We start from the raw sequence: 19,828 nt of genomic DNA on the forward strand, positions 1-19,828 counted from the left end.
TGGCTGGAGTACGGTGGAGCGGGGCGGGGCGGGGGGCTATTCCTCGATTCCAAGGCGTCGGGAGGGATTCGGGGTGTGCAGAGCGGTGGTCAACTACAATGACTGGAGGCTGGGAGACCAGGGGGAGGGAGGGCGGGAGGCGGCGTGATGGATGGAGGCCCGGCACTGGGCGGGTAACCCGATTCGAGCGGGGACCTGGCGGCACCGGACGGGAGGCAGAAGCCCGGCCGCACAGCGCGGGAGCGGACCACGGGGCGGTCCGGCAGCTTGCCGCTCGCGGAGCCCAGGGCGCAGGCGCGGGGCGGGCCGGCAGGCGAACCGCGCGCCGCACTAGCCCCGCCCCCTAGCCGCCCGCTGATTGGGACCGCCGCCGCGGGGCGGGGCCGGCGCCCACAGGGAGGGGCCCGCGCGGCGCCTGCGCAGCACGGGGCCCCGCGCGCGGGCGGGTGGGCGGAGCGGGCCCCCCGAGCGGGGGCTGGCGAGCGCGGGGAGGGGGCCGAGAGGGCGGCAAAGCCGGCGCGTGCCCGGCTGGGGGCGGAGGGCGGGGGCCCGCGGGCCGGAACAGCCGCGGCAAGTGGCGGCGGCGGCGGCGACGGAGGCAGCTGAGGCGGCGGCGGCGAGCGGGGGTCCGGGCGGCGGCGGCGGCGGCGGCGGCGGCGGGCCGAGGAGCCGGGCGCGATGGAGCGGAAGAGGTGGGAGTGCCCGGCGCTCCCGCAGGGCTGGGAGAGGGAAGAAGTGCCCAGAAGGTCGGGGCTGTCGGCCGGCCACAGGGATGTCTTTTACTATAGGTGAATGAACGTGCCGGCCGGGCAGGGCCCCAACGGGCGCCTCCCAGCGGCCTCTGCGGCGGCCTGGGCGCCTCGACCCGGGCTGCGGCCTGGGCCCCGCGCGTGCGTCGTGCGTGCGTGCGTGCGTGCCGGCGCGCGGCGGCCCCGGGCCAGTGCGCGTGCGTGCCCCTCCCCCTCCCCCTCCCCCTCCCCCGCGGCCGCGTGGGGCGCGGGGCAGCGCGGGGCGGGCGGTGGCCTTTGTTCCGTGGCCGCGGCGGGCCGGCCGGCGGGGCGAGGGACGCCGGGCGCGGGCCAGACGCCGCTGGGAGGCGGGGGTGGGGGCTGGGCTGTCCCTTGGATCGGCTGGGCGCGCGCGCAGCCCGAGGCGGGGGCGCTCGGGGTGGGGGGCCGCCCCTCCGGGGAGCGCGCTGCGCTGGGCCGCGCCGCCTCCGGGAGCGGGGAGGGGACGCGCGGGACCGTGAGCCCCCCTTCCCCAGGCTCCCGGCCGGTGGAATAAAGAATCAGGGGGCGGCCGGCGGCCCACCCCAGACGGCCGGCCACCTGCTGTCTTCTCTGCCTGCTGTTTTCGTTCCGACTGCTGGAAGATGCTTTTGTTTCTGAGCCGGCTCTGATGACTCCCTCCCCCTCGCTCCAGGATCCTGGGGCGCCGTCAGCTCGCTGGGCAGAATGAAGCGGGATACCGGCCACGTGTTGAATGCGGGCCGGGTTCGTGCGGTTGCGCACGGGCCCAGAAGCTGCCCGCGTGAGGCCGAGGCGGGGTGGGAGTGCCGTTCCGTCCACCCAGCACTTGGGTCCCTCCCGGGCCTTTGCCGGCCCCACTGGGGAAGGAGTGGGGGAGGTGGGCTGGGAAGGGCTGGCGGCTGGGACCGTGTGAGGTCGGGCACTGAAGTGGTGTAACCACAGCATCTCCCCGGGACTGATGCCACTCCCTCGCCAGCTGTTGTAGTTCTGTCCTGGGGGTCCCTCCTTTCGTTCCAAGCATGCCTGTGTGTCCGTCTTTCCTCTTAGATCTAAAATGTGAAGCAGGTCTGCTTGGCTCCCTTGTTAACGACTCCGCAGCACCTGCTGACCGTGGGGCTCGGAGTCAGACCCGGGCCTTCCTCTCCTGGGCGACAGCACCAGCTGGCTCCCCGAGGTTCCCATAGTTACAGGAGAGGAGATCCGCTCAGAAGTGGGGGGATCTGTGAGGGCCAGTGATGGGGTGCTGGATTGAGGCTGGCGCAGCTCAGGGAGGGCCTCCCTGACGGGGTAGCACTGAGCTGGGAGGGGCTGTCCGGGCAGCGGGCATCCTGTGCAGAGGCCCTGGGAGGCTGAGCCAAGGTCAGCAGGGCTGGAGCACCTTGAGAACATTGCTCCGCCCCGTCCCCACCTCCGTGTGGGCCTCATAGGGCCTCAGCCAAATGGGGCCTTCCTCTGAGGCCCTGGACCTGAGCGTGGGGGTCTGGCAATGGGGAAAAGTTCCAAACGGGCTGGACAGATAAATTCTAGGGTTCCCATGACCACTGAGAGGCGGCCTGAGGGGAGGAAGTGGCGGGAGGGTCCTGTACCATTCCCAAGTCTTTGACCTGGATGACCCACTAGGCAGGTGGGTGTCACCTTCCCTCCCAGTGGGAGGTTTGGGGGATGTGATCTGGAATCCATGGTGTTTTCTGGAATGTGGGTCTCTGGCCTCTCCACCTACTGGAGCTCCTGCTGAACCTGGCAGCTGGGCAGGAGCATGGATAGATTTTCTAATTCTCTCAATGCAGAGGGAAGGTAGGGCACAAGGGCCTTGAGTCCAGCAGACCTGGTGTGGGGTCCAAGCCTTGTCCCTAGGAACACATGGGCCTCGATTTCCTTGTCCAGAGAGTGGAGGAAGGGAGTGTATTCTTTGCAAGATTGTCACCCCACAAATTGTTACCTGGGGGCTGACACATCAGCCTGCAGCCATGTATTTTCTTTGTGAAAATACTATCACTGTGACACTTTTTGTCCAGGCAGGAGGTTGAGGGTGTGCGGGAAGTTAGTACCCTGACCTCGGGGATAATTCTTTGGAGGGGTATGGAGTAGGGAGGACTTCTCCAGAAGATCTCATTTTGGAGGTAGAAATGTACTCAGGAAAAGCAGGAGGGGCTTAGCGGAGCAGCCCCCGTCCTTGGGGCAGCCGTCTGAGGTTGTACCTTGCTTGCTGTTGGGGCGTCACGGGTTTTGGGCCTCACTCGTCAGTGCCCGCTCACTGGTCCTGGCGACCCTCACAGCAGCCCTTTCTACAGATGGGAAGCCAGGCTGCGCTCAGTCCCGCATCCATCTCCTGGCCTGGGGATCAAGGCTGGGAGGCGGCTCCTCACGCCACAAGCCGCTTGACGGGCCAGCCGCAGCCTTCCGTCCCCACGCCTCTGGCTCCTGGTTTGTGCCCTCCAGCTTAGGCCCTGCTCCCAGAAAGGCCACAGTGCACTTTTATATAAATCCAGGTTGTTGTTTTCAATAAACCATCAGGGACATTTTTCTGTGTCGATGCTGATCTGCAGAACCTTTTTTTAAAAGTTGAGATATAGTCCCCATTCTGTCAGAAATGTGTAGTCTTGAGTAGTATTTTAGTACATTCACAAAGTTGTGTAGCCATCACATCTGTCTAGTTCCAGAACATTCCATCACCCCAAAAGGAGCCCTTTGTCCATCAGCATCACCCCTCAATCTCTCCCCCAGTCCCTGGGATCTACTATCACACCTTCTTTTTTTTTTTTCCTTTTTTAACAGCTTTATTGGGATTACGGTTCATATATGTACAGTTCACCCATTTGAAGTGTACAATTGAATAGTTTCTAGCATATTCACAGACAGGTGAATCCTCCACATTTCCCTCACCCCAAAAGAGCCCCAGACCCTTAATCATCAGTGCCTTGTACCCCCAGCCACTTATCTGTGCTCTTTGTCTATTTGCTGTTCTCATGTAGCATGGCGGGGGGGACTGGAGGCAGAGGAAGGCTGGCGAGTTTCATGGGGTCCTCTCCTTCCTCTGTGGCCATATCCGACCCCGGTTCCTTCCTGCTGTCCTGGGCATGTAGGCTCAGTGTGCGCATGAGCCAGCACAGCATGATGGAAAAGTGCATCATCCTGAAGGCAAGAGTCGGGCTCTGTGTGCTGGGCTCCTGGTCCTAGCAGACGGAACCAGGCCCAGGGGAATCGCCCGGCTTCCAGCCATGGCCCTGCTTGTCCAGAGGTCCTGGTGGGGATTCTAGAGGGGAGTGCAGCTGGCCGCCATGTGGGTCCTGACGTTGGAGGGGAGGGGGTTTCCTTCTGGCTGGCCCGGCTTCCATGCTGCCCTCCGTGGTCCCTAGGGGGGCTTAGGGGGCAGACATGCAGTTGCTGAATTAGAGGCTCATCCTAGAGATTTTTCGGGGGAGATCAACAAAATCAAGCACTTTTCAATCTCAGACTGATGAGCTGTTACTGAGAGCGACTGCTTGTTGAGTTGGTAGCAGTGACGTGTTTAGAGAGGCCCCGGGCCTGCTGGGCCCCACACAAGTGCTTTTTCTAACAGCCTGATGGAGATGCAGGCCACGTACCGCACAGTTTAGCCACTAGAAGTGTGCACGTGAGTTTAGTGTATCACAGAGTCGTGTAACCTTCACCAGGGCCAACTTTAAAACATTCCGTCAACCCAAAAAGAAGCCCCGTCTCTCTTAGCGTCACTCCCAACCCCTACCCCCCCTGCCCCCACGAGCCCCCTTCCCGTCCGTGGATGAGCCTGTTCTGGACGTGTCACCCACGTGGACTCACACCCCGTGTGGCCTTCCGTGTCTGGTTCCCTCCCTGAGCGTCGTGGGCTCGGGGTCCGTCCCTGGGGCCGCGCGTGTGGGCGCCTCGCTCCTGTTTGCGGCCGCGGGATGTTTCCACGTGTTTGTCTGCTCACCACCTGATGGCCGAGTGACGCTCGCGTGCGTGAGGGACACGCTGTGTGTGTCTGTCCCCCCACCGGTGGACACTTGGGCTCTTTTCACCTCTTGCCCTCGATGAGTCCCTCTGCTCTGAACACCAGGGTGTAGTTTTGCATGAACACGTTCGTTCTCTCGGGTAGATGGGAGTGTGGGGTTGCTGATCAGTCCAAAGTGGCTGCAGCAGTTGGCGTTCCTGGGCCTGTGCTACTCGTTTGTCGTGCAGTCTCCCTGTGGGTCGGCATCGTTAGTCTCCTAGAGAGGTGGGTGGCCTCTAGGCTTCAGAACACCTGGTTTTGGATTTCCCAACAGGTCACACCTGAGCAGCTATTTGGGGTCCTGGCCCTGAATCTTAACGAGGTTTCACCGTCCGCCCCCCCAGCTACGATACCCTAGTCCCCAACACGGTACCCACGAGGAGACTGTTAGGGGTTGTCCCTCAAATACCTGTTATCCTGGAGTCCTTTCTCGAGAACACAGCCTAACTGTGTTTCCGAAATGTCAGCCAGGCTCCCGGAGCTGGGCTGCAGCCTTCTGCATCAGGGTGTTGATCCCTGCTCTCAGCGTTGGGGTCTGCTGGGGGCTCCAGTCGGGGGGCGGCACTGGGGAGAGGGCAAGGCTTGGCCCAGCACACCCTGCCCGCCGCTGACCCCTCTCTGTCCACAGCCCCAGTGGGAAGAAGTTCCGGAGCAAACCCCAGCTGGCACGGTACCTGGGGGGTTCCATGGATCTGAGCACCTTTGACTTCCGGACGGGCAAGATGCTGATGAGCAAGATGAACAAGAGCCGGCAGAGGGTCCGCTATGACTCGTCCAACCAGGTCAAGGTAAGCTGCAGGCCTCTGGGGGCGCCTGGCCGGCTCCGTCGGTGGAGCATGTGATCTTCGATCTTGGCGTCATGAGTTCAAGGCCCGTGTTGGGCATACAGGTTACTTTAAAAAAGTCCAAAAATTAAGGGGCACCTGGGTGGCTCAGTAGGTTGAGTGTTCAACTGTTGGTTTCAGCTCAGGTCATGATCTCCAGGTCCTGGGATCGAGCCCCGTGTCGGGCTCCCGGCTCAGCAGGGAGTCTGCTTCTCCTGCCTCTGACCTTCCCTCCTGCTATCACTCACGTGTGCTCTTTCTCTCTCAAATGAACGTATAAAAAAACCTTTTTTTTTTAAAGATTTTATTTATTTATTTGAGAGAAAGCATGAGCGGGGTGGGGGGGAGACAGAGGGAGAAGCAGGCTCCCCACTGAACAGGGAGCCCGATGCGGGGCTCAATCCCAGGACCCTGAGATCATGACCTGAGCCGAAGGCAGACACTCAACCCAGTGAGCCACCCAGGCGCCCCTAAATAAAAAATCTTTAAAAAAAATAAATTTTGGTGTACCTGGGTGGCTCAGTCGTTAAGCGTCTGCCTTCGGCTCAGGTCATGATCTCAGGGTCCTGGGATGGAGCCCCACATCGGGTTCCCTGCTCCGCGGGAAGCCTGCTTCTCCCTCTCCCACTCCCCCTGCTTGTGTTCCCTTTTTCACTGTCTCTCTCTGTCAAATAAATAGATAGAATCTTAAAAAATAAATAAAAATGTAAAAAAATCTTTTAAAAAATTAAAAAAAAAAACAACCCTGCTTTTGGGTGGAGAGAGAGAAGTTTCCACAATTCAGTTTATTTGCCGTGGTATTAAAGTCGTAACTATCTGTTGAGGGAAATTTGGGAGCTACAGAAAAGCAGAAGGAAGGAAAGAAAGCATCTTCGCTCGGTCCCTGGGAGAGGCCACAGGCCTGCGCTCCCCGGCTGTCCCCGGTGTGCCTGTCACTCTCCCCAAACCTGGCAGTGCGGGCATCGCTGCAGGGGCCTGGAAGGCAGCCCGTCTGCAACAGCTGATGGGCCGCGCACGGGGGCCCGGTGACACTGTGTCCACCAGTCCCTGACCGGGGGGGGGCTCTGGTCCTGGCTGCGGGACAGCCCCAGCAGAGCCCCACCACGGCCCCACCGTGGACAGCAAATAGGGCCTGGGCTTGCCGTCGCCTCCAGCCCTGGGGGTGCCTCGGCGTGGGCTGGTGACCGAGGGACACGGGCTCTATTCCCCAAAGCCCACGGGGAGGGGTTTCCTCCGCTGCCTGGGAGAGCCCGCTGAGGACCCTGGGGCTGCGGTACCAGCTTGTGTGTGTCTGCAGGGCAAGCCCGACCTGAACACGGCCCTCCCCGTCAGGCAGACGGCATCCATCTTCAAGCAGCCAGTGACCAAGATCACCAACCACCCCAGCAACAAGGTGAAGAGTGACCCCCAGAAGGCCGTGGAGCAGCCTCGGCAGGTGAGCCCGCGCACCCCACACACATCCCCAGGCGAGGTCGTGGCGGGCAGAGTGCTGCCTTGTGACCTGCCTCTCAAGAGCCAAGAGTTCTCTGTGCTTTTGAGCGTGTTTGCAAATGCCCGGGAGATAGCTGGCATGCAGGCGCTGGCCGGAGCCGGAGGCTGTGGGGCCGCTCCCAGGGAGGCCCCGTGTCATTTCCAGCCCCCTTGGTGGCATCGGGGTCGTCACCATCTAAGTAACCGCTCAGACCTGTGCGTCTGCCCCCACGCTTAGGACGTGCCTCTCTGCACGCTGTCCCCAGAGTCCCGTGGTGCTGTCAGGGGGTGTGAGCCCCTTGCACCTGCAGGGCCTGCCCTGGTGCCGGGCCACGGTGGGGCCTCTGGGGGCCTCGCAGCTCAGCCCTGCTGGACGGTGGACTTCTGAACTGAAGTTTCAGCGTGAAGGGGGCTTCGCCTCCCCAGGGTTGTGCCATGTTTTGGGAACCATAGACCGTGAGCACCGACGGCAAGGCTGAGGTCCTGGGTTGGGGTTTCTCTGGCCTGGGAGGACAGGCCTGGCGGGAAATCCCACGGGTCCTACTGCACCCTTGTTCCCAAGCGGGTAGCTCTGGCACGTGGGGGTCAGAGGTCGTGCTGAGACTGCTATCCCGCGTGTGGATGGGCCCCAGCTGTCGTCGGGATTGGCCAGGGCTGCCTGTCGTGGGGGCACGTCCGTCAGCCTCACGTCTGTGTGTCTGGTGGCAGCTTTTCTGGGAGAAGAAGCTGAGTGGCCTCAATGCCTTTGACATCGCCGAGGAGCTCGTGAAGACCATGGACCTGCCCAAAGGCCTGCAAGGTAGGCCCGGGATAGAGGGGGACCAGGCGCAAGGAAGCCAGCGGTCTCTGCAGCGCGGTGAAGGACCGTAAATAGCGCGCCCTGGGCCGAGCGCCGCGCTCCTGCTGGGCTGGGAGGAAGGACAGGGCTCCCCCCGTGCAGCCTGGACCCAGGGCCCTGGTCCCCCGATCCTGGAGGCCACCCCACCTGTGCCGCAGCTCCCGAGCTGTGCCGGGGGCCCTGCGAAGACTGGCCTGTGTGTGGTTTTGCTCCCACGCTGCGGAAAGGCCACCGCACTGTGACGGACGGGCACGGCTCCTGCTTTTGTCGAGGGCCTGAGCGCCTGTAGTAGGGAGTTGGGGACGAGACCCGAGGCTCGGGGGGGAGGCCAGGTGCCCAGTGGTGACCACCCTGCTGTCCCCGGTAGGCGTGGGGCCTGGCTGCACGGATGAGACCCTGCTGTCGGCCATCGCCAGCGCACTGCACACCAGCGCCATGCCCATCACCGGGCAGCTCTCGGCCGCCGTGGAGAAGAACCCCGGGGTGTGGCTCAACACGGCCCAGCCCCTCTGCAAGGCCTTCATGGTGACCGATGAGGACATCAGGTACTGCCCTGCACACCGCCCCCATACCGGTGCCCGTGGCCGGCGCGCACCCTGCCGGATGTGAGCGCTCCTGTCTCCCCACAGTCCCGCTTCCCTGCTGACACTCTCTGGGGCGCGGGGGCTCGAAGCAGACGCAGCCACAGCAAGGGCGGGTTTGGAGAGCATCAGCTGGAGCTCTCCCGCGAGTCTTGGTTCAGAGCAGGCCGGGGGCGAGAAGCGTCCTAGCTCTGTAGGAATGTTCTCGGGAAGAGAAGGTGGCTCTTCACCTACGTGCACAGGCTCACAGTGTGGCCTGCCCATCCTCGGGCACACGAGGCCTGGCAGGTGCCTGGCCAGGGGGGCTCCAGAGAGTGGCATGGGATGGGCGGGGTGGCGCCAGACGTGCCAGAGGCCCCGAAGGCCAGCCCGAGTTTAGGCTGGACCCTGCGGCCGGTGGGCCCCGGAAGGGTTTCCCAGCTGAGCCAGGGAGCAGGTGCAGGGGGGTCGGGGCAGGAGGCATCCCCGAGCTGGAGTCCTCTGGGAAGGCATCCTGGTGAGGAGATAGTTGAAGCTGGCAGCAGGACAAGAAACATCTAGAAGCTCTGGACGAGTGGAACCTGTGTTCTCTCGACTGAAGCGTCAACGCACAGCTGAGGTCAGAATGAGTTAGGGGACTCTCTGTGGACCCCACTCAGAGAAGGGGCTGGAAACACAGTAGCCGTGGCCAAGACTGGCTTACAGGTGGGGACGTAGGCGGGCGGGCTTCCTGTGTCGGGCCTGGGGCTTGGAAGCCGTGTGGGTACAGGAGAGAGCCCCGTGCCCTGCACGCGGAAGACACGGAATCGCCCAGAGGCCCGCAGAGGATCTCGTTTACAGGGAGTTGGAAGTATAAGAAAACACAACCGTCTGGAAAGACTAGCGGGTTTTTAAAGCCAAGCAGAACTTCTAGAAAGGAGAACCTTGTGTCATGGGTTAGGTGGTAGATTTGGTCTGGGTGGGGGGGGTGGCTGCCAGAAGATGGGGCCGACGTTTGCCAGGCCTGGCGACAGACACAGTGCTGGTTCGTGTTCCCGTTCTGGTGAGGGTCTCGGCCTCAGGGAGGGAAGGCCGGCGGCTTTCTGGACGGCCGTAACAGAAGGCAAAAGACCCGAGAAAGCCGTTCTCCGTCTAGCATTCTCCAGCAAAATCCCCTCCCCCACCAGGAGACTCACCCTGGCTAGCCACGGTGACCGAGCACCGTTGTCCACTTTCTTTGCAAACCATGCTCAAGCGACAGGAAAGGGAGTCAGGTGTGCGCGTGCGCTGGGCCCCAGCAGGTGCTAACTGACGCGGAGGGGAGCGGGGGCCCCCGCTGCAGGGTCGCCCCAGCGGAGGTGGAGTGCAGGGCCCAGAAGCTGAGCCAGAGGCCAGCTCGCTGTGCGCGGGCCATTCTGCACCCGGGATGAGGGGCGAGGGCGGAGGACGCCCCCTGCCGGCCTGGCACCCGTGCGCCCGGCCACCGTAGCCCGTGCGTCCCCAGGAAGCAGGAGGAGCTGGTGCAGCAGGTGCGCAAGCGGCTGGAGGAGGCGCTGATGGCCGACATGCTGGCCCACGTAGAGGAGCTGGCCCGGGACGGCGAGGCGCCGCTGGACAAGCCCGGCGCCGACGAGGACGAGGACGAGGATGAGGACGAGGACGAGCCCGACCAGGACCAGGAGATGGAGCACGTCTAAAGCAGGTGCCGGCTGGCCGGGTGGGTCCCAGGCCACAGCTGGTGCTTAGACGGTGACCGTGGGGACGAGGGCTGTGCCCCGTGCAGGGCGGCAGCTGTGCTGGTCCCCCGGAGGGCAGCTCCCAGTCAGGGCGCTGATGGCGCCCCCTCCCTGTCTTTCCAGAGGCCCCGTGGAGCCTGCCTGCAGGGAGCCTCCTGCAGACTCCGCCTTCTCCACGCTCGGACCATGCTCTGTGGCCCGGCCCAGGACGATGGCGGCCCCTCCTAGGCCCTCCCAGGCGTGTCCCCTCCCCTGGGCCCACGGGGGCACGGCTGGAGGGCAGCCCCTGCCTGACGGGCCCCCCACGTTGGCTCTTCTCTGAACGGCCTGGGTCCGGAAGTGTCCGCCGGCCCCGGGCCCGCCTGCAGGAGGCCCCCCTCGGCGCTGTCACTCCACCTGGACTCGGGGCCGGCCTCGTCCCCACGGCCGCATCACATAGGACGGCTGCCACCAGGCGGCCTGCGAGGGTCCCCAAGGGGCTGGAGAAACAGTTTTCGGAACAGTCCCACCTCCCGATCCCCGCGTGTGAGGGACGCCATTCCGGGGTCCGCACGCCAGCCCTCCAAGGAGGGGGTGCCCACCAGCGGGCGAAGCCGTCACGGCTCGGAGCTCATCTGGAGGCAAACGGCACAACCCAGACGTTGTCCTTCAATAAATCCGTGACACAAACGAGGCTGGACGTCCACATAACTGCTTAGCCTTTGTGTGTGCTGCACGTGGATGCGAACTCTCGCCTTCGTGTCGGGAACCCTCACTGTCCGCAGCGCGGCCGACCCGGCCTGAGGGTCAGCCAGCCGCCGGCGACGGCGACGGCGAACTGCTCACGGCCGACGCACCAGGCCGGGGCTCCAAGGCAGCTGGGCCGTCGGCCGGCCTCCCTTCCCCTCCCTGTGTAGCGGGGACGTCCCGCCCAGCGCTCGGGGCCAGAGCAGGTCCTGGGCCGCGGCTCCTCCGAGGTCCCATCTTGGGGTGCATTCTGTGGCCCGGCGTTTCCAAGCACCCGGTGCCCAGAGCAGCAGCCTCTGGGGAGCTCTGGGCGCAGGGGGCGTCGGAATCGTGGTCCTTCATCCCTGCCCCCTCCTAGCCTGAGTGCCTTGGGTGAGGGGCGCCCTCCTGTCCCCGCTCGGCCCTGGCCCGCAGCCGGAGACCGTCGGGAAGGACCTGGGTCGCTGCCTGTGTGGCTGTCACTCCGGCTGATGCACAGGGTGGGGGCGATGGCGGGAGCCACCCGCTCGTCCGAGGACGCTGGCCCAGCACGGCACATTGGCAGCATCCTTCCAGTCAAAGCACAAATCCTCCAGAACCACCCACGAAGGCCGTCTGAGCGCGCGTGGCCGGCGTGCTGGGGGGGCCGGGCCACCACCGGCCTCGGGAAGGCCTCTCCCCTGAGGCCACACGTCGTCCTGCCCTTCACGGAGGCCGCAGCCGCTGAAGGAGCTCCGTCTGGGGCTGGCCCCTGTGTGGGCCTGAGGTCCAGGTGCCCGGAGCCCTGCCCAGCGGAAAGGACTGCGGGGCCCGGGAGGCACCCTGTCCTGTGGGCGACCGTTGAATAAAGCCATCTCGGTGAGTGTGGTTTGGAGCCTTGCTTTAATTCTGAAGACCCAGAGCCTTTGTGTCCAGGGGAGATGGACCCCCGCCCGGGCCTTCGGCGCCTAGTGTCCTGTTTGTCACCTTATCGTGGGCTGGGTGATGGAAGGGGACCCAGGGGACCGACTGGCCTTTCCCAGGGAGGGTGGGGTTCAGCTCCCAGCACCTGTAGTGAAAGAGCCAGTTTGGCCAAGGTTTCCAGAAGATGCGGAGCCCCCAGGGCCCCCTGCTGCCCGGACTGGAGACCCCCACGTGCGCTCCGTCCCAGCTCTGCATTGTGGGGGGCCTGTGCCAGGAGCTCAGGCAGGGAGTCCCCCCTGGGCCAGCACTGGCGAGATGATTGGGAAGGGGGCCCGCATGATAGCGCCCCTACCGTCCCCGGCCACCACCTGCCCTGCCTGGGCCCCCTCTACTCCACGCCCCTGCCACACGGTCGCTCCACAGGCTTTGGCTCTACCCTGCAGTGAGCACCGCCCTCCTGGAGGGGGCCCAGCTCCCAGAGGGGAAACAGGCTCAGGGTAGCAACTTGCCCGGGGCCGCCAACTGGAGAGGTCCAGCCTGGCTGAGAACTTGGGTCTCCCCGACTCCGGGCCCACAGAGGCCCTGCGGGGCCGCGAATCTCGGGACCTCAGAAGCTAGGACAGGGTCCAGCATCCCAGCCCCACAGTAGGGCCCTCCAACCCCCAGAGCCCGTCCTGACCCTGAGCTGGGGTCCCCCACGAATCCTCTCCTCTCCCTAGAGGGACCCCCGGCGGCAAGGGTCGAGGAAGGGGCTCCCAGGCAGCCAGGTCACCCGGTGCGCCCAGCTCCAACATCTCCCAACGCCACCTGCTGGGTGCCAGGGTTTCAGCACCATCAGCTCCGATGTCCACACCACAGACCAGAACCACCCCCATGTCTCCACCCGGTGCCCAGCCGCCCCCACTCCAAGGCAGGCACAGAGCTTTCTGAACCATGCTGCACCCCACCCCGCACAACAGTCCTGGGACACCTCCTCATCTGTGCGAGCCTCCCGCGGCCGCTGCGACAGGTCACAGCCAACTTGGCCACTTAAAACCACACGGATTGATTCTCTGACAGTTTGGGTTCAGAAGTCCTAAAACCCCGGTGCAGGCAGGGCTGGTCCCCCCTCCATCCTCACCGCCAGCAGCGCGGGGTCTGCCCATCTCCGGGACTCCCACCCTCTGCCTCCCCCTCGTGAGGGCCTCCTGAGGACGCCGGGCCCCCCAGGAACCCAGGGTCACCCCCTCCTTGGGGGCCCTGACAAGGTCCCCTCTGCCACATGAGGGGACATGTCCACAGGTCTTCCCAGGACAGGGGTGTCTTTGGGGGACTTAGTTGTCAGACCGTATTACCCCGAAGATAAGATTCCTTATCTCTTTGGGCAGCCCGCAGCCTTGACCATCTCTTCCTTCCTTCCAAGCTTGCTCCAGCCCCCCGGCCTTCGTCCATGTTGTCCCTCAAGAGGAATGAGCAGTTGCTACAGAAGCCCAGGAACGGGTCGAGCTCAGAATCCACCAAGTTTGAGGAGGAAGGGACCCTAAGGGTGACCTAAGGCAGTGACGCGAACAGAACAAGTTGGGAGATTACTGGTCGAGACCTGGCCGGATGGGCTGGAGCGGAGGGACCAGCTTGCTCAGATTTCTAGAATAGTCCAGTGGGATGGCCACCAGCCACATACGGCGGTATCATTTTCAATAGGTTACAACTAATTAAACATCCCATTCCTCGCACCCAGGCCTGGTGGCTACTAAAGCGGACACAGCACATGGAGAACGTTCCATCATCTGGAAAGTTCTATTGCCCAGTACCGTTCTAGAACAGGGACTCTCAGCCTTTGCTGGGGGGGATGCTCAGACGCTGCTGTAAGATCAGGTAAGGCTTGGTCCAGATTCAGGCACTTAAAACGTGGAAATAACCCCAGGGTCTATCAACAAACAAACGGAAATGGCCGGACAGGAGCGAGGTGCGGACATGCGCTGCCCTGGGGACGGATCCTGAGCCCAGGACGTCTGGGGAGGGAACCGGACACACAAGGCTACTGTGGGTTTTTTGTTCCAATGTGATGTTAATTTTATGCCGAGGGACACCCAGACAGCTGGTAAACGTGAGTTCTGGGGGTGCCCGTGGCTGTGTCCGGAAGAGACGAGCATTTCTTCAGCGGACAGAGTGAAGACCTCGTCCCGTCCACACGGGCACCATTCACCAGGGGCCCGAACGTGACACCGGGTGGAGGAAGGGCAAACTGCTCTCCTCTCCCAGAGCTGAGCTGACCATGCTCCTGGACTGAATCACGCCCTGGGCCCTCCTGGGTCTGCGGCTTGGCTCCCTAAGCACGGGAGCCAGTCCCCTTGTCTCCCCTTGGAGATCTCTCCTTAGATCCTACTGGTCCTGTTTCTCTGGGGAGCCCTCACACAGCCAGAGTGCGAACCTATGGACGTGAAAGGTCAGGAGAGGTCAATCCACAGAGACAAAGTGGGTGCGCGGGCACTGGGGGCTCCAGGGCTGGGCGGGGGTTGCTGCCCATGGGATGGGGTTTCTTGTTTGGGTAACGATAATGTTCTAAGACCAACAGTCGTGATGATCGCACAAATTCTCAAATTTACTAAAAACCATTCAACGGTCTACTTTAAAAGACCAAACTTTGATGCACACGAATTATCTCTCAGTTTTAACAATAAGAAAATTTCAGGGTCTTAGGGAACCTGAAGTGTGTGCAGAGATCCCATTCCTCGGACAGTTAGGAAGGAGCCTGAGGGTCCCCCAAATGGCTGTGGGTAGAGCAGGTGGCCCGCAGTGTGGACACGCAGCTGCCTGGCCAGGAATCTTTAAAAAAAAAAAAAGACAAACATTAACTTAGGCTGAGTTCAAGAAACGTGCCACGGGGAGACAGCGCAAAGCAAGTCCGTTAACGTGAAACTGCAGAAGAGGCAAAGATGCTCCCAGGGGCCGGCGGCGTGGGGAGGCCCAACAGCAAGGGGGCGGACACAGCTTTCCGGGGTGTCGACCTGGGCAAGCAGAGCTGATCAGTCAGTCGGACAGTAAAAACAGGTGTGTTTTCTGAAACTAATATAACACTGTCTGTTAGCTAACTGGAATTCAAATAAACACTTGGGGGGGGAGGAAGCTGTGTTTCATTGCGTGTAAACTGTCTCAACAGCATCTGATTTGCAAAGTTTAACTTGCATCCACCCCCAAACTGCCCCCAGCACACATTCTGATAAGCGACAAGGTGGAAAATAGAAACTGTCCAGGGAAGACGGTTCTGTGGTTTTATATTCTTTGGCCATTTTTTCCCCTTGACTATTTCTTATTCTTTCAAAATGTGCCCACGGAGGGAGGGCGCCGCTGCCCCCCCAGCTTGGGCAGCACTGAGCATACACCCGGGCTCCCCCCGCGGGCGCCCCAGGAGCCCCACCACGGCGTTTCTGCTCTCTATTACAGCATTTCCCCAACGTTTGAAGAACTGTTCAAAAAAAAAAAAAGTTAAAAACAAAGAGGTGAACTATCACTAAAATCCTCCTGAGGGAAAATAACCATGCCCAGCCTCATGCAACCCAGAGCAGACCCTCTTTTGCTGGTTTTGTTGGTTTCTTTTGGCATCTTCCTTCATGCTGCTTTTTATCCTTCTTGCTCCCCAGCCCCCGGCCCCCACAAGCCCCCTTCCCGTCCGCGGATGAGCCTGTTCTGGACGTGTCACCCACGTGGACTCACACCCCGTGTGGCCGTGTCTGGGTCCCTCCCTGAGCGTCGTGGGCTCGGAGTCTGTCCCCGGGGCCGCGCGTGTGGGTGCCTCGCTCCTGCTCGCGGCCCAGTGATGCTCTGGTGCGTGGGGGACCGTGTATCCGCGGACCCACGGATGGACGCCTGGGTTGTCTACACGTTCAGGCTTCGGTGAACACGGGGGTGTGTCTGCTTCAGTCCATTTTCAGTTCTCTGGGTTCACGGCGGGTGGGGCTGCTGGGGCTGTCCCTGGCACGCCCTGCTCCATTCTTGGCACCCCTGCCTCCCAGGGGTTTGTCACCAGCCCCCCCAGCCCCAGGCAGCTCCAGCAGGGGTCCCGTCACGAATTCCCTCACATTCCCAAGCACCTGCTGCAGGTCAAAGTAGAGAGAAGGGAAAGCCGACTTCCGGGGCCCACCCCACCTCGTGGGACTTTCATGCTGTTTTCATTTACAGACATCGCCAAATGCATCTCTCAAAGGACAGTTTTTAAAACTTAAAAATACGTTTTTGTGTTTTTTTTTATCATGGAAGGTTCTGAAATGCAGCAAACAGACAAGTGCAGCCCAGGGGCCGCCACCCGGCCTCGGGAAGGCCGCTCAGGGCCCACACCACCTCCCAGCACCGTCCCCTGCCTGCACGTTATCCCAGCCCTCTACCAGAGGGATCTCCGACACAGAGCAGAGTCGGCCGGATCAGACAATGACCATCGTCCGCACACCACGTGCACCAGCCACACGGGCTGGCATGGAAGGGTAAGCGGTTCTCAGCACCCAGGGACTCTGTCTGAGGACGGTTTTGGTCGTCCTGCCTGGGGAGGTATTGTGGGTTGCACTGTGTCTCCCCAGAAAAGACTGTCCATGTCCCAACCCTCAACCTGGGAATGGGAGTTTTCTTGGAAATAGGGTCTTGGCAGATGTGATTAGTTAAGATGAGGTCACACTGGAGTAGGGCGGTCCTGAACCCTCATGAGATGTGGACGCAGACGCACGGGGAGAAGCTGCGTGATCGCGGACGCACACCAGGGCGATGTGCCCACAGCCAAGGGACGCCAAGGATGGCCAGCCACGCAGCAGCTGGCAGAGGCAGGAAGGACCCTCCCTGGAGTCTTCAGAGAGCCAACGGTCCAGCCATACCTCGACCTGGGACTTTTGGGCCCCAGGACTTGGAGAGAATACATTGGTGTTCAAAGCCACCCAGTTTGTGGTAATTTGCTAAGACCACAGAAAAGTAAGTGCAGGGGTGGGGTGCTGGTGGCTCCGGGAATCACATAGTGGGGGCCAGGGATGCGGCCAGACACACACAGTGCCAGCACAGCCCCCACCAGGCTGGCCACCCACCTTTTACCTGCGGCATCGTCCACCTCTGCCCATCCCTCACTCCATCCTGTTTCTGGTGTGCTTCAAACCATGCCACGGACACCACCTTCTGCCTCCTAAATACGTCAGTGTGCAAACTGCTCATCGGTCACTGGTTTACAGATCTTTTTATTTTTTTCAAAAGACTTCATTTATTTGGGGCGCCTGGGTGGCTCAGTCATTAAGTGTCTGCCTTCGGCTCAGGTCATGATCCCGGGGTCCTGGGATCGAGCCCCACATCGGGCTCCCTGCTCAGCGGGAAGCCTGCTTCTCCCTCTCCCACTCCCCCTGCTTGTGTTCCCTCTCTCGCTGTGTCTCTCTCTGTCAAATAAATAAATAAAATCTTAAAAAAAAAAAAAGATTTTATTTATTTGACAGAGAGAGGGAACACAAGCAGGGGGAGCTGCAGCAGAGGGAAAGGGAGAAGCAGGACCCTGGGATCATGACCTGAGCCGAAGGCAGTCACTTCACCGACTGAGCCACCCAGGCTCCCTCAAGTGCGCCACCACAGGGCCATTCCTGCCCAATCCCTACAGACACCCAACAGGCCAGCATGTGCACATCCTGACTCCGTGGAGCCCCGGTTCCCCTCTCTCTTCTGACTCCTAATCTGCTTGTTGTCAAACAGCCTCCTTTTGGAATTGGCAGTAGTCTTGGCTCCTGATGGCTGGCTGGCCACGGCCAAAGGCTCGCCGGTCCCCCAGCCGCACCCTCCAGAGCCCCCTGCACACAGCTCGGCACCGTCCCAGTCCACTCGCCTCCCCGGGCCAGCACCTGTGTCATCATTCACTTCCTCCCTCGTCTTGCTGGGGAGCATCCTGCAGGATGCTGAGCTGATTGGTGAAGACCTCACTGGCCTGAAACATCTTGATTCTTCCTCCCACTTGACTCAGACCTTGGGGTCAGCCATCCCTTTCCCCTGGAACCCAGGCCTTCTTTTTCCTGATCGTTCGGAATATGGCCTGGAAGCACTCGGGAGTCCCAGCTCCACAAACTCGTCTTCCCAGGACAAGCTGCGGGCTCTTGGCTACCGCCTACTATGATTTCTTGGACAACTTCCCTCCATTTCCCCTCTGCTCTCTCTGGGATTCTTGAACTGTTCCTCTGTTTTTTCTCCCTCCTCTCCCAGTTCTCACTTGTCTTTTTGCCTGACTTTCTAGATTTCTCCAACTTGAGTCTTCCAACTTCCTGCTCCAGTTTTAATGCCGGCTACCGTGCTAACTCCCAAGCCCTGTCTCGTTCTGTCTTCCTCCGTCACCTTCCCGTTGGCTGGATGCCCGCAGTGTGAGCAGAGCCTGCACGCCCCCCAGGAACGCTGGTGTCTCCAGGGGGCGGCCGGCAGCTGGGGGCAGGGTCCCCCAGGCCACTCTGTCCTTGTTTCTCCTCCATCGGCGGATGCTGCCTCCCCTCCCAAGACCTCCAGAAGGAGGGACATGTGTATGGGGCCTGGGAGCAGAAAGGCACCCAGCTCATCTGAAGACTTCTCCACGGCGACTGATGGGGTCAGGGGGTGCTTTGAGGAACACATATATGTGGCTGCATGACCTCCAGAAGCGCATCCCGGAGCACACCATGCTGTGTCACCACCAAATTATTCTCCCTTCGCCCGGCTCGAATGCCCTATCCTCCAGTTTTGACTTCTCCCTACCCCAGCTCCCTCCTGAGCCCCCTTCTCAGCGCTTACCCCCTGCTCCCTTTTGTTTCTCCCTCTCCTTCCTCCAGCTCACCCAAAGGGCAGCCCACCTGCCTCCGCCCTGGCTGGGGCCCCAGGAAGGGGGATCAGCATGCACCAAGGCCTGGCCCTGACAAAAGGCAGTGATGGTGAGTGCTGGGGTGGCGGGAAAGGGGGACCTGAGGCTGGCCAGCTGGGCCTGGAGCACCAGTGGACATTTCTGTGGGGGAGATGGGGACAAGGCCTGTGGCCGGGTAACAAGGAGGGTGTGCCGGGATGTGTCCAGAAAGCACAGCAGATCTGCAGGTCCCTCCAGGTCCTCTGGGAACTTGGTCCCATGGGGAGGGGACAAGACATAAGTTATTTTGAAGTAATTAAGACTCACGAGTGTTCAAGTGCACAAAAGAGAAGTCTGGGACCCTGAGAGAGGATCTTGGGCTGGATGTGACTTGGGGGGTCAGGAAAGACATTTTAGGCAGCGGCAACAAGGCAGGGAGGCGCGAGGGCCCTAATCAGAGGCACCTGTCAGGGCAGTCTGAGCGGGTGGGGAAAACTCACAGGAGGCTCAGGCGCCACATGGGGCAGGGGATGGGGTTCCCCGGTCAGGGGGAGAGGGGCTGGCAGGCAGAAGGGGCAGGCCGCTCACACTCCCACCTAGGCAGCTGGTGTCCTCCGCCCCAGGTGCCCCAGCCAGTAAGGAACCCGCGCCGGGGTCCGCTGGGAGACTGGGGCAGATGCACCGGCTGAGGTCCAGCCTGCTCCCAGCCCATGGATCGTGTGAGAGCTCCTTCCCCCACCGCGGAGAACAGAAGACCCCGAACGGCAGCTGCAGGGAGGGCCGCTGGGGCAGGGGGGCTCTGGAGGTGGAGACGCAGGCAGGGCGCCCGGCGCCCCGGGACCAACAGGGTCCTCTGGCCGGCGGAAACCAGCCCAAGCCGGGAAGCTCCGCCGCCCACGTGGCCGAAGCTCGGGCTCGGGCAGCCCCCACCCCGGGGCGCCCACCCGGGGCCGGGCGCGCGCGGGTCCGGGCCGCGGGAGGGACCGCGAGCTGAGGGTTGGGGGGGCGGCGCCGGGGGCCCCGCGGGCACCTACCTGCGGCCGCGCCCGCGCCCCGCGTCCCGCCACGTGACCGCGCCCCGCCCCGCGCGCGCGTGCGCCCTGCCTGCGCCCCATTGTTGGCCGCGCGCGCGTCACGGGGCGGGGCGGGGCGGGGCGGCCGGAGGAGGGCGGCGGGCGGGCGGGAGGGAAGCAGCGTCCGCGCCGCCGCCGCCGCCGCCGAGCCCCCGCCGCCGAGGAGCAAGCAGAGTCGCGCCGCCGCCCCGCCGCCCGCGGCCCGAGCAG

At 62.3% G+C, this 19,828-nt stretch overlaps 1 protein-coding gene and 2 long non-coding RNA genes across 5 annotated transcripts; 2 read left to right on the plus strand and 1 right to left on the minus strand.

The window, feature by feature from the left end:
- Positions 1–527: 527 nt before the first annotated feature.
- MBD3 (methyl-CpG binding domain protein 3) lies at positions 528–11,714 on the plus strand. Of its 3 annotated transcripts, none has more exons than XM_078058182.1 (7): positions 528–692; positions 5,369–5,528; positions 6,862–6,999; positions 7,743–7,833; positions 8,240–8,417; positions 9,916–10,113; positions 10,271–10,820. In XM_078058182.1, the coding sequence occupies exons 1-6, from the start codon at positions 679–681 to the stop codon at positions 10,106–10,108; spliced, it is 774 nt and encodes a 257-aa protein (XP_077914308.1). In that variant the 5' UTR covers positions 528–678; the 3' UTR covers positions 10,109–10,113; positions 10,271–10,820. The 3 variants fall into 3 exon arrangements, with proteins under 3 accessions (XP_077914308.1, XP_035931627.2, XP_077914289.1); XM_036075734.2 differs by having other exon boundaries at positions 578–788; XM_078058163.1 differs by lacking the exon at positions 528–692 and adding an exon at positions 4,521–4,965 and having other exon boundaries at positions 10,271–11,714.
- A 2,601-nt stretch (positions 11,715–14,315) lies between these two features.
- LOC118538499 (uncharacterized) lies at positions 14,316–19,639 on the minus strand. The gene is made up of 2 exons (XR_004918643.2): positions 19,580–19,639; positions 14,316–14,560 (listed from the first exon to the last, which is right to left on the minus strand). It is a non-coding gene; the product is annotated as an uncharacterized LOC118538499 (long non-coding RNA).
- LOC118538498 (uncharacterized) lies at positions 15,544–19,607 on the plus strand. The gene is made up of 4 exons (XR_013442368.1): positions 15,544–15,640; positions 15,992–16,212; positions 18,538–18,636; positions 19,169–19,607. It is a non-coding gene; the product is annotated as an uncharacterized LOC118538498 (long non-coding RNA).
- Positions 19,640–19,828: the final 189 nt, after the last annotated feature.

The sequence above is a fragment of the Halichoerus grypus genome, chromosome 1 (genome assembly GCF_964656455.1).
Source record: "Halichoerus grypus chromosome 1, mHalGry1.hap1.1, whole genome shotgun sequence".
Lineage (NCBI taxonomy): Eukaryota > Metazoa > Chordata > Mammalia > Carnivora > Phocidae > Halichoerus > Halichoerus grypus.